General features: G+C 45.8%; 1 protein-coding gene across 2 annotated transcripts in view; it reads right to left on the reverse strand.

Moving 5' to 3' along the window:
• Positions 1-2878: 2878 nt before the first annotated feature.
• The window catches only part of ADISSP (adipose secreted signaling protein), a 28096-nt gene continuing 17057 nt past the window's right edge, over positions 2879-13917 (reverse strand). Inside the window, exons 4-6 of one of the 2 annotated variants that reach the window (XM_070756815.1) lie at positions 6725-6863; positions 5555-5677; positions 2879-4764 (exon numbers count right to left, since the gene is read on the reverse strand). In XM_070756815.1, coding sequence (XP_070612916.1) covers positions 4664-4764; positions 5555-5677; positions 6725-6863 — 363 coding nt within the window. In that variant the 3' untranslated portion in view covers positions 2879-4663. The remainder of the gene's footprint in view (positions 4765-5554; positions 5678-6724; positions 6864-13917) is intronic. The other variant, XM_070756816.1, reaches the window with a different exon arrangement.

Raw genomic sequence — 13917 nt, forward strand, 5'->3', positions numbered from 1 at the left:
GGATGTCATTGATTCATTCTGCCTTCTGCGGCTTTGGGAGGTCCATAGTCAGAAGGGGCCTCAAATTAAAATTAACCATCATGAATCAGGGGCTTGCGGGGAAAATCCGGTTCCACGTTGTACTACAGGTAGTCCTTGATTTACAACCGTTCACTTAGGGACCATCCCAAAGTTACAACGGCTTTGGAAAAAGTGATTTATGGCCGTTTTCCACACTTATAAATGTTACGGCACGTGATTAGTGATGGGCGAACCCAATGGTGTTTGGGTTCGGCAAGTTCGGACGAACTTTACGCAAAATTCGGCCAAACCCGAACTGAACCTGAACTTGAACGCTGCGTGACGTCAAAGCTCCACCCCCGGAATCCAATGGTTTAATTTTTATTTTACAGATTTTTAATTTTTATTTTTACGAAAACGGACGCCGCAGCGGCACTGCAAGCAAAGGGCGGTCCTTTCATGTAAAAATAAACATGTTTATTTTTATGTGAAAGGACCGCCCTTTGCTTGCAGCGCCGCTGCGGCGTCCTTTTTCGTAAAAATAACAATGTTTATTTTTATGTGAAAAGACCTCCCTTTGAAGGAGCTGGGGAATCCCTCCCACGAAGAGATTTCGGGGGCGGAGCTTTGACGTCAGGTATACCGGCAGGTTGCTAAGGACGCCAAGGTGATCACTTCCTGGATTCCATGGAATCCATGGAATGGGGGGGGGGAATCTGCCTAACAGATATTCAACTGGCTAGTGTCCTTCGTCTGGTCGGCTTCAGCATATTATTTTATCCCCTGGTTAGGGCTGGAAAAAAATCTTATTTGAAAGGAGTAGCAATGAACAAAGCCTGCAAAGACTTAGGGCTGGAAAAAAAATCCCACCATCCGTAGACCCAACTGGGGGTGGGAAAGCAAACGACAGGGAAAATAACTCTGTGGGAAGGAAGACAACGGCAAGGATGCGTCTTCACGCCAAAACACATTGCTCCCCCCACCTCCCTCCCCCACCTGTCGGCCCAACAGAGATCAGAAGCAGGAGAGGTAACTGCAATTTATTATTTTTTTCTTTCAGAGAACTTTTTTCCCTTTTTTTAAAAAAAACAACAACAACGAGAAAACGAAACACAGGTTTTTTTTTTCTTATCAGCGGCAAGTGTGCAGTGCAACATGTGTGTTTTATACATAGGCACATAAAACCCATCGGTTCCTCCCGAGATAAGCCCACTGCGGCATCCCTGCTGTGTATCCTGTGAGTTTTTCCCACAAAGAGGGGGGAGGGCTTATATTGTCGAGAGGGGTGGTGGGAAGGTGGGAAGAGGGGAGATAGAAACAGATCCTGAACGTTGCGACTCTGGTCGGCTGAAGACGAATGTCCAATTTCTCCGGGAATGGTCAAGACAGAGCCCGGCTACCCAGGGCTGCCCCCCACTCAACATTAGAAAGTTAGAAGCAGCCCTTCTGGTGGGGTGTCCACCCACCTGGGAGTCCTTGGTTGGAATTCTGCCAGGAAGAAGAAGCGAAGCCCGACCAGAAGGGAGGTCCATGAGTTTGGGAGAAGACATGCCAATTGCAGCAAAAAGTTGGGAGTGGGTTTCTTGGCCTCGTCCACCAAAAGGTGGGTGGGCTTACAAGCCTCAGAATTCCTCCACTGAGGAATTCCTGGCAGTTAGAAGTCCACTACCAGCGTCCAACTCAGAGGTCCTCAGACTTTGACAATGTTAAGACTTATGGACTTCAACTCCCAGAATCCCTCAGTGTGGTATCTGGCAGGAATTCTGGGAGTTGAAGTCCACTACCATCTTCCAACTCAAAAGTCCTCAACCTTGGCAACTTTAAAGACTTATGGACTTCAAGACTCCCAGAATTCCGCAGCCAACCAGCATGGTATCCAACCTAGGAATTCTGGGAGTTGAAGTCCATAAGTTTTAAAAGTTGCCAAGGGTTGGGCACTACCCCTTGTTCCAAGCAGCCAAGGTTGGGACAATCCTTGCATGAAGGTCTTGTCCAACCACTTCATTGGCGGGACGCTGGCATCCCAATGACAGGCGTTAACAGCGCCCTCTTCTGTTGACTCACACAAGTAATGCCAGGGCACACACCAACATGGTTGGGTTGCTTGGGGACACTGTTCCAATGGTACTTCTGATGTTGGCCGACCAAGGAACTCAACTTCAGGTGGACTTCAAAGCTAGATCTACAGCCAAGGAGGACCTGGACACCAGAATTTGGGTGGGTTGAGTTGGCCAAACACCCACCCATGAATGTCATTTTGGTGGTCGATGTCACAATGGAAGCCCAGTCATCCTGGGAGTTAAAAATCCCACCCATGAAACAAGCCAAAGTCATGAAACTTAACTAATTCAAACTCAACAAGCGTCGCATTTTGGAGATCTGAGTACGCAAGGATCTTGCTCCACCCTGTGCTAATGACCCATCTTCTGATGAGTTCATCCCCTAGGGCTGGGGTCTCTCACCTTGGGCACTTGAAAGACTTGTGGACTTCGACTCCCAGAATTCCCCTAGCCAGCCCCGGGGAAATTCCCGAGCTCAGGGGTAGGCCAAGTTGGCTCTTTTATGACTTGTGGACTTCAACTCCCAGAATTCCCGAGACAATCATGCTAGCTCAGGAATTCTGGGAGTTGAAGTCCACATGTCATAGAAGAGCCAACTTGGCCTACCCCTGCCCTAGCTAGTGATTGGGAATTCTGGGAGTGGAAGTCCGACACAAGTCTTCAAGCGGCCCACGACTGGAGAAGTCCTGTCCTTCTCAGAGCTTCTCAGTGTGGTGACTTTAAGAGGGCTAGTCTTCAACTCCTATAGGAACGGGCTGGGGGTTTCTGGGAGTTGAAGCCCAGCCCTAGACTTTTTCAAGTCTCCAAGCTTGGATAACTCAAGGGATTTTGTCTTTAGGGATTTTCACGGAGAACCAAAAATTACAAATCTTCAAAAACCAAAACGAAACAAAACCTTCATATGGCAACAAGAGACTAATCCCCTTGCATTATCTCCTAAAATAGAAGTTCTCTAACCTGGGAAACTTTTTAAAACTTGTGAACTTCAACCCCCACATTTGATGGCTGAGGAACTCTGGGAGTTGAAGTCCAGAAGTCTTAAAAAAATCGACGAGGTTGGAGAACTCCTGTCCTAAACAGCAGCAAAAAGAGTTTCGCCTTTTTGTAGGCTAACTGAACTTGGAGGAAAGGTTGGGGGTGTTGGGAATAAATGGGGAGGAGGGGGTCTGCATCAAAACGAGGCCACGGGTGCATCCTTTCTTGTAGCCAAGGGGGGGACGGGGACGGACAGACTGAAAGGGGGTTTAAATGAATCAGGGAACCTTTGCAAAATTGAGAAGGGTTTTTTTTTGGGGGGGGGGGTTCCTTCCTGAGTGGGGTTCATTTTTCCAACAACGGGAAGAGGAAGGGAGAATAAAGAAGGGGGGCACCCCCAAACCACAGGCAACTTCGGTTTGTGCGCAGGGGTCCCTAGGAACCGCCCGGCTCAACAGTAACTTAAAAGCCCCTTAAAACACGGTGGAATCTGGAGAGCGCTCTCACGGACTTCCAACCATATTGTAGCCTTGCCTCCCGATCAACGTTTTAGCCGTTTTCGGGGGGGGCGGGGCGGGGCAGAAGCCAACTTCACCGAAAAAGCAAAACCGGTAATTTTCTGCTTTTCCCCAAACAGCTTTTGAAGGGTTTAAAGAGCTGGCCCCTTTCTAAGGAACTTTAAAAAAACCAAACCACCTACACAATTTTGTGATCTCTTCACCAATAACCTCTAAAGGCTGTGTCCCAAAATGCCGTGGCCAAAACACACACCTGGGTGCCAGGGCTGCCTTAATATCGAAGAAAGCGTTTGAAAGGGGAAGGTGGCTGAAGGACGGACGAAATTTTTTTTTTAAAAAAAGGCAATCGATAGAAAAATAGAAGGTATTTTTTTAAACTATTTTTTTTTAAAAAATTAAATAGAATGGTCGAATTAAGCCCACTGTGAATTGTCTCGCGGTGAATAGGCTACGGCCAGTTGACCCATCGTTTCCTGCCTCCAAAACCTACAGTTCTGAAAACCGTTCTGGCTTGGCAGAACGGCACACAGTGGGCACGGTGCCAGGCGGGCGGTGGGCACAAGAAACTCCACCAGCGCACGTAGCTCACGTCCACGGAGCTGCTTAAGAGTGCGAGGCCCGGTCGCGGACAGGTTGGCTGGCTTCTTCCCTCCGTTTTGCAAACGGTGGGTGCCAAAAAACCCAATCGACTTCGCTAAACCAGGGAGAATAAAATTAAAAGGAAATGGCGCACCCGAATTCGAAGAACGAGGGCAGCCATCGGAGAGCATGCGCCCTTGAGCTCCACCACCAACAGATCGGAGGTTACGGAGGCCCCCGAAGCACAACCGACGAGGGGGTTTAACTGTAGACGTAACCGTACGGTGGGGGCAGACAGGAGGGAAGCAGAGCGCCAGCCCCACAAGACAAGCGCCACCGAAGCAGCACAGCACAAGCGCTCGGACCTGGCAGCCAGCGGTCAGCGGAGGGGGCATGTTTTTTTTTCTTTTATTATTTCAAGCTTAACTGGAAAATATATATCTATAATCTATATATCTGTATATAATTATCTATATAGGTAGGAGGAACCCCAGGGAGGGGCTGGGGTCTGCAGCAGAGGGGGGGGGGGGTCTAGTCGAAGCCCTGCCATTCGCTTTGCTCTGAGTCGTATTCCACTTCCGCCCCGATACACTTCACGCCTTCCAGGAGCATCGGTGTGCCATGGTGTCGGTCTGCAAGGCAAAGGAAGAGAGCGCATGAGAAGCGGAGGGGAAGAGAGGCCGGAGCGCATGGGAGGCCATGCAACAGCTCTGCACCTCTCTCAGCCAGGCAGCCAGCCGTCTACTGTCGGTCTGTCTGTCTGTCCATCTCTCTATCTATCTCACTCATTTATCACTCTATCCATCCATCCATCCATTCTCTCTCTCTCTCTCTCTCTCTCTAATCTATCACTATCTTTCCATCCATTCTCTCTCTCTCTCTCTCTATCTATCTAATTTATCACTTTATCTTTCCATCCATTATCTCTCTCTCTCTCTCTCTCTCTCTATCTAATCTATCACTCTATCCATCCATCCATACCTACCTACCTACCTACCTACCTATCTCACTCATCTATCTATCTATCTATCTATCTATCTATCTATCTATCTATCTATCTATCTATCTATCTCATCTATCACTCTATCCATCCATATCTACCTAACTACCAATCTAATCTAGTATCTATCTCCTCTCAATCAATCATCTATCTATCAATCTATCTATCTACCACTACCACACCCCCTGGCACCTTCATCTGGGCAGATTAATTCTCTCTCTCTCTCTCACACACACACACACACACACAATGTTTTTCATAGCCCCCCCCCCTCCCCGCCGCAGGTCGACTTTAATTTCCTGGGCATTGTCGCCTCTTGGCGAAAACAGGATATTAAAACCAGGCCTGGAGGGATGCAAGAAAGGGAACTCAGAGAGGCAGGAAAGGGGGAGGGAGGGAGGGGGTTCGGGGCCTGGTCTTACCCATCACCCGGGCCTGCACCACGACTTTGATGCTGGCACCGTGGTTGCTCTCGCTGCAAAGGACCATCTCCTCATGGAGGACGCCTTCTTTGTGGGCCACGTATTCGCACTGCACCATGTAACCTGGGGGGGGGGGAGAGACAAGAAAGTGGGAGACCCCCATCAAGGGACCCCCCCCCAAAGAGACAGGAGGTGCAAAATGCCCCCCTCCAGTTATTTTGGTGGTGGACAATTTAAGCATTGAGCACATTGTTGTACGGTGTGTGTATGTTCTATTGTTACTGATGTTATTAAAAAAATATATATATTCATAACCCCCCCAACCCACCCCCAGACTTTTAGCTATGCAATTTGGGACGAACATCCTTTGAATGGAGTCAGATTGGGAAGGAATTTCCAGAGGGGGGAGGGGAAATTGCAGACTGTGGGAACCGGCATGCAAATCTAATAAATTATTATTTATTAATTATATTATTATTAAATACAGATTATCTCTGGGACCGCCTTCTGCTGCACGAATCCCAGCGACCAGTTAGGTCCCACAGTGGATCTTCTCCGGGTCCTGTCAACCAAACAATGCCGCTTGGCGGGACCCAGGGGAAGAGCCTTCTCTGTGGCGGCCCCGCCCTCTGGAACCAACTCCCCCCAGAGATTAGAATTGCCCCCACCCTCCTTGCCTTTCATAAGCTCCTCAAAACCCACCTCTGCCGTCAGGCATGGGGGAATTGAGATCCTCTTTCCCCCTAGGCCTTTACAATTCTATGCATGGTATGTCTGTATGTCTGGTTGGTTTTTATTTTAATGGGGTTTTAATCGTTTTTAGTATTGGATTACTATTGTACACTGTTTTATTGTTGCTGTTAGCCGCTCCGAGTCTCCGGAGAGGGGCGGCATACAAATCCAATAAATTAAATTAAATTAAATTAAATTAAATTAAATTAAATTAAATTAAATTAAATTAAATTAAATTAAATGTTTGCAAACGGAGACACAGAGTAACCTAGTATCAACCCTGCCGTTCCTCACCATCCAGTCAGAGTTGGAAGAAGCTCCTGGGATGAGAAGCGAAACGTCTTCAAAAAGGGGGAGAAAAAAATGAACCGAGAAATCTCCAGTTTGCCTCCTGAAATAAAACCCCCTGTGGGATACGGGCCCGTGGGATCTTCTTACCTTCGGATATGGGGGCGATGTTGGTGACCTTCAGGTGAAGGTTCGAGAGGGGTCCCGGGCAAATGTCCGTCCCCAGGACCTGCATGAAAGGCAGGATGAAGGTGATTTCGTACTTGTGCATGATCTTCAGGAAGCCAACCTGGGCGGGGAGAGAGGGGGCAAAGGTCACGGCTGAGCCCAGGCGCTGGGAACGCCAAGCGCGGCTGGGAATGCACGTTTAAAAAAAACCCCGAGGTCTTAACAACACCATCATGACCGTCTGACCATTCAATTATCCTACAAACTTATAAAACAACCCTCCGAATCAATTGATAAAAGGATGAACAAATTCAACAGGACAAAACTTAAACTCTAACTCAAGTTTAGAAACCCCAAACCTTCATCTATCCGGATAGTAAAGATCTTAAAAGCTGTAGAGCAGGGGGTCCCCAAACTTGGCAATTTTAAGGCTCGTGGACTTCAACTCCCAGAATCCTCCAGCTAGTTATGCCGGGTGGAGAATTCTGGGAGTTGAAGTCCACAAGTCTTAAAGTTGGTAAGTTTGAAGACCTCTGCGTGTAGAGTGATCGGGTCAACAGAGAAGTTGACGCTACTTACGACAAAATGATACATTTATAGATATGAATTTACCTCTTCTTTTCTTTCTTCTTCTTTCTTTTATTTATTTTCCTCTTCTCTTTCCTTTCCCCTTTTCCTTTCCTTCTCTTTCTCTCTCTTTACCTTACTTTCCTCTTATATATGTAGGCGTGTATTTTGACTTATAACTGTATACTCTACATTCAGATAAATTTGTACCAATATTCGTATAGTCTTTTTGCTTTACGTATCCCCTCCCCTATTTATCTTCATTAAAGATTATATTTTCTTAAAAAGTAAATAAATGAATAAGTAAAATAAAATAAACCCCACGAGGTCTTAACAGCTGTGGTGATTCACTTAACAACGGCCACGAGAAAGGTCAAATAATGTGGGGCGAAACTCACATGACAGAAATTTGGGGCTGTTTGTGGTTGTTAAGTTCCTTTATTGCTGTTCGCCTACAGACAGAATCATGCCAGAGTAAAGCAGTATGTGTGTATGTACGTATACACAATACACCAGGGTGACTCGACACAAAAGTCCCGCCTCTGGCATGAAAGCCAGCTGGGCCAATCACCAGGAGACGGGGAGTTCTAGCCCCTCCTCAGGCATGAAACCAGCTGGACCAATCACCAGGAGACGGGGAGTTCTAGCCCCTCCTCAGGCATGAAACCAGCTGGACCAATCACCAGGAGACAGGGAGTTCTAGTCCTTCCTTAGGCACCAAAGCCACCTCGCAAGGTTGTTGTTAGAAAAAAAGAGGAAGGAGCATCATGTATCTTCCCCAGCCTGAGTTACTTCTAAACTAACAGAATAGAATAGAGTCGAATTCTTCAAGGAGGAGAACTAATAAATAAAAGGGATTAAACCAAATTTGTTCCCATCCCATTTTCAGCCCCAGAATCCAGCAACTCCTTATAAAGATATTTCTCGGGCGATGGGCCGAGTGATGCAGCCGAGAGGCATCTGCGCACGAGTCTTTCCTTGCATTTAGTCCACTTTATCTGATGCTTTCTCTCTCTCTCTCTCTCTTTCCTGCTTCTCGTAAAAGGTTACTGGGTGACACACAGCCCGCAGAGCAACTGACAGAGGCGGAGAACGTCACGTTCCGTCTGAGGAATGTTCCCAGGGGAGGTTCACCTCTCCGAATCATCCGAGGATGAAACATTCCGGGGGAAATGTCAGGAAACACAAAACGCTGCAAAGAACCCCAGAGAAACCGGCTTTGGTGGCTTGTTTTTTTTCTCTCCACCTGGCTCACTTTTAAGCCACGTGGATTCCAAATCCCGGAATTCCCAGATGTGGATGCTCCTTGGAGGAGAAGCGAAACGTCTTTGGACAACAACAACAACAACAAGAAACTCCAGGGGCGTCCTGAAAAAAGCCCCTTTGGGACAACCGTGACCTGGAGGACCGAGGATCTCTATAGATCCGTGATGGCGAACCAATAGCACGCAGGCCACCTGTGGAACCATATCAGAGGGTGTCAGGCCGGGCTTCACGTTACGACCCCCAATTAAGTCAGAAATTTAAATTCAAACACACATGCAGTTGTAAATTAAACAGAGAGTTGGTTTATCAAAACAAAAGTATTGTACTTATTGAACAAATGTATTGCTGTGAGCCGCCCCGAGTCTGCGGAGAGGGACGGCGTACAAATCTAATAAATATATGTACGCACGCGCTTTAAAACAGCCAAAGTGCTCTCCCACAAACCACAAGCCTGGAATACTGGGAAAAACAAAAACAACACAGAGCAGATAAAGGCAGCTGTGAAGGCTTCACAGCTACCCCCCATTCAAGAGTCCACAAAATGTGCTTAACTGTGAAATATCCAAAAAGTCTTTGTAAATCCTGGAACAGTCCAAATCAAACAACACTCGTCCTTCTCCAAACGGCTAATCTCCCACGCACGCTCCCAGCCACACTGGCAATCAGAAGCCCCATCAGCCTAATTGCCCCAGCCACAGGTGTCCTCCCTTATCTTCAATAATGCTTGCGCAGCTGTTCCCTTCTCGTCATAAACCTGCGCCTGCGAGCCTCTATTAATCCATCTTCCTCTGTGTCTGATGATGACGACTCACTAATGGGGTCATTAGCTAATGGGCTGCCTGCATCTACCCCACCGTCCGATCCTGCTTCACTCCCAGAGTCTGCCCTTGACCCAGAATCCTCACTGTCCGAAGCTGCTGGCAGTAAAACCAGTCTCTGAGAACTTGGGGATTCTCCCAAACCAACATCCACAGTCCTCAGAGCTGGAGCTGGCCCAGAGCCAACCACAACACCGGGAATGCTAGTTGCTGCCCTATGTCAGCTCCTATGCACGCAGGAACCAGCTGATTTCCGACCATTTTGCCCTCTGGATGCTTTAGGGAAGCTTCCTTGAAGCCTCCAGAGTGCAAAAAAGAGCCCAATCAGGGCAGTTGGACCAAACCTGGTTAATCCGAGATGTTTCTCCGGAATATAACAACATAAGAAGAGCCCTGCTGAATCAGGCCAAAGCCTATCGAGTCCAGCATTCTGGGTCCCACATTGGCCCCCCAATTGTCCAGGGGGATCTTGAGCAGAAAGAGAAGGCAAGACCCCCCCCCTTTCCCTTGACCCTCCAGAAAATGGTACCCAAGGGAACCCTGCCTGCTTCAACCAACATAGAGGCGGCACATGGACATCCATTTCAATAACCATGGATACACTTGGCATCCATGAATCTGTCTCATCCTGCCTTGAAGCTCTCCAGGCTGACAGCTGTCACGACCTCTTCTGGAAGGGAATTCAATCAGCCAAGGGCCCTCTGGGTGGAGAAATATTTATTTGTCCTCACTTTCTTACCTATGAGCTTTAGGGAGGGCCCCCTTGTCCTAGTGTTGTGATAGAGAAAAGAATTTTTCTCCATCCACCTTTTCTATCCCATGCAAGATTTTATACACTTCAATCAAGTCCCCCCTTCAACGCCGTCTCTCAAGGCTGAAGAGACCGAGGCCTTGCAACCTGGTTTCCTAAGGGAGGGGCTCCATTTCCCTGATCATTCTTGTTGTGAATGGAAATCAGAAATGACCTCATTGTAACCATCATTCTGGGGCCTCTCAGCTTAAGCGCGGATCCATGATTAAAAATGCAGACACCCCTTCAAATCAACCGAGAAGACAGACCCAAATGTGACATCTCCCCCTAATGCGCTCCATCCCATTAAACAGGCCTGTGTGTACTTGGAGGAATACGACTCCTAGAGGGCTCAATTTTAAATGGGTTATTGTGTCATAAATCTATTTGCAGAATGATCTGGTTGTTTTTCTCCAAAATCCCACGAGAGAGAGAGAGGGGGGGGAAAGGGGAGAGAGAGAGAGAGAGAGGAGAGGGGAGAGAGAGAGAAAGAGGAGAGGAGAGAGAGGGGGGAGAGAGAAAGAGAAAGAGTAGAAAAAGAGAGAAGAGAGGGGAGAGAGAGAGAAAGAGAGAGGAGAGAAGAGAGAGGGGAGAGAGAGAAAGAGTAGAAAAAGAGAGAAGAGAGGGGAGAGAGAGAAAGAGAGAGAGAAAGAGAGAGGAGAGAAGAGAGAGGGGGAGAGAGAGAGAAAGAGAAAGAAAGAGTAGAAAAAGAGAGGAGAGAAGAAAGAGGGGAGAGAGAAAGAGAGAAAGAGAAAGAAAGAAAGAGTAGAAAAAGAGAGAGGAGAGGAGAGAGAGGAGAAGAGAGAAGAGAAAGAGAGAGAAAGAGAAAGAGAGAGAAGAGAGAGGGGGGAGAGAGAGAAAGAGAAAGAAAGAAAGAGTAGAAAAAGAGAGAGGAGAGAAGAGAGAGAAGAGAAGAGAGAGGGAACAGAGAAAGAGAAAGAGAGAGGAGAGAAGAGTGGGAGAGAGAGAGAGAAAGAGAGAAAGAGAAAGAAAGAGGAGAAAAAGAGAGAGGAGAGAAGAGAGAGGGAAGAGAGAGAGAAAAAGAGAGAGAGAAAATGAGAAATCAATTATAGCCTGCTCCAAATACGATCAATTGATGCATGATCTTCATCGTCTCGAATAAAAGAATTAATTTTCATTTTTTTTAAAAAACCCTACTGCTTGCTTTAATTAAGACAACTCCGCCTCCCCCCAAAACATCCCTGTTTAGGTGTCGTTATTTTGAAGGACGGCTGTCGATTTAAATGAGCTCTTGCCTGCCAAAAATCTAAATAAAATATAAGGGCTGGTGAAGATCTTGGCTTATTATTGAAGCTTTGGCAGAAAAGCTGCAACGCAACTATTTGTTCTTCTTCTTGATGTCCTTCCAATCATTATTTTTATTTCTTGGCTTCGGGGGTAGGAAATCAAGGCTTACACTCAACTATTAAAAAACAAACACAAATAAATTGGGTTGGTGTAATGGAGCCTTAAATCTCCCAGAGAGAAATCACATTTTTTGAGATATTTATAAAGCAATTCATTGACATGACAGGGAATCCTTGACTTACAACCACCATTGAGCTCAAAATGCCTGTCGCTAAGTGAGTTTTGCCCCATTTTACGACTTTTCTTGCAATAGTTGTTAAATGAATCACTGTGGACATAACTTTCATCACACAGTTGTTAAGTCACAGGCTTCCTCCTTTGTCTTTGCAATTTTGATTGTGAGACCGCCGTTAAGTATTAAAAAAACAGTCCTAAGTCACTTTTTCCCGGTACCGATGTAACTTCAAATGGTCACTAAATGAATCATTGTCAATCGAGTACACACTAATGCACACACACACATACACAAACACACGAGGCTCGACAAGTTTGGATCGACAATCCTTCCATATACAAACACACACACACATAAAACCTATCAGGAAAGACTTCATGGACTCAATCTGTAGAGTCTGGAGGACAGAAGGAAAAGGGGGGACACGATCAAAACATTTAAATATGTTAAAGGGTTAAATAAGGTCCAGGAGGGAAGTGTTTTTAATAGGAAAGTGAACACAAGAACAAGGGGACACAACCTGAAGTTAGTTGGGGGAAAGATCAAAAGCAACCTGAGAAAATATGATTTGACTGAAAGAGTAGTAGATGCTTGGAACAAACTTCCAGCAGACGTGGTTGGTAAATCCACAGTAACCGAATGTAAACATGCCTGGGATAAACATAGATCCACCCTAAGATAAAATACAGAAAATAGTATAAGGGCAGACGAGATGGACCGTGAGGTCTTTTTCTGCTGTCAGACTTCTATGTTTCTATATTATCTCCGATTCCATGCAGAGTGTTAGGCAAAACAACACACAGAATCGTCGGATCGTTCAAGCAAGCAAAAAATAAAAGAACATTTTAATAATGGTTGGCTAGCAAAACAAGGCAACGTGTAATCGGTTCTCGCCGGGCTGCGTTCCTTAAAATTACAAGGATTCTGCATTGCTCCAAGGGAAGGGGGCTAAGGAAACAAGCCCTTTATTTTTTCAGCCAGGAAAGGAAAACAGACGTTTAAAAAACACACACACACTTCAACAACTTCAACAACTTGACTCTGCAAATTCCTTCCATCCCTCAAGCATAAATTGGACGTCAAAGCCCCCGACAGGAGGAAGCGAAGGATGAATTTGCTTGGAAAACAAACTCACTCCTTGATAGGTCGGAAATTTAGAAAAGGACTAAACGGTCCAGATGGATTTGGAATCAGATTTTGAAATCCCTTTCCTCCATGGGAAAATGTTATTCCGAATTCTTTAAAATAAATATAAAGGAGATTCTGAAATCAATTCCAAGAAAATTTCCCATGGGAAAATTCTGTTGTTTAGGGTGGAAAAAAACACAACATGATTCTTAACGGTTGAGCACTTGATGGCACCGGAAACAACGATCAAGAATTATAATTAAAAGAGAAAAAAACTTGCATTCAAATCCCAGAATAAAGGCTCTAATTTGGGTGAAGTGAAGGAGACTAGGGAATAACGCAATCCGAAATTAATTTTGAGATTGCCTGCTATTATTATAGACAAAGTGGATTTAAAAATAGAGATTATAGAAAGAGGAATCAATTTATGGGGCAAATCTGAGATGGGGCGATTAGGAAGTGGATTTTAGAAGGGTAAGCTATACGAATGACCTGGAAGAAGATGTTTTACTGGATATACAAATTATGTCTTCATAATTAAAAAGGGATACACAAATCACAAATCCAGAACTTGTATATTTTTTCTTATTTTGGCTATGCAGAAGTGGGGAATTTTGGGAGTTGAAATCCATCCATAGTAAAGTCCCCAGGTGGGTTGAGAAATACTGGCCTAGCTTGCTTTAAATTGATTGATTGATTGATTGATTGATTGATTTTGTCCAATACATAATGAGGGTTTTAGTGGGTATACACATATGTTTGTGAGTGACATAGGAGAAGGTTTGGTAGGGAAGATTTGCCTATTTGCCGATGACTCTAAAGTGTGCAACAGGGTTGATATCCCTGGAGGCGTCTGTAATATGGTAAATGATTTAGCTTTACTAGATAAATGGTCAAAGCAATGGAAACTGCAGTTTAATGTTTCCAAATGTAAAATAATGCACTTGGGGAAAAGGAATCCTCAGTCTGAGTTTTGTATTGGCAGTTCTGTGTTAGCAAAAGCTTCAGAAGAGAAGGATTTAGGGGTAGTGATTTCTCAAAATGGGTGAGCAGTGTGGCCGGG

This window comes from Erythrolamprus reginae, chromosome 7, assembly GCF_031021105.1.
Source record: "Erythrolamprus reginae isolate rEryReg1 chromosome 7, rEryReg1.hap1, whole genome shotgun sequence".
In the NCBI taxonomy this organism is placed as follows: domain Eukaryota; kingdom Metazoa; phylum Chordata; class Lepidosauria; order Squamata; family Dipsadidae; genus Erythrolamprus; species Erythrolamprus reginae.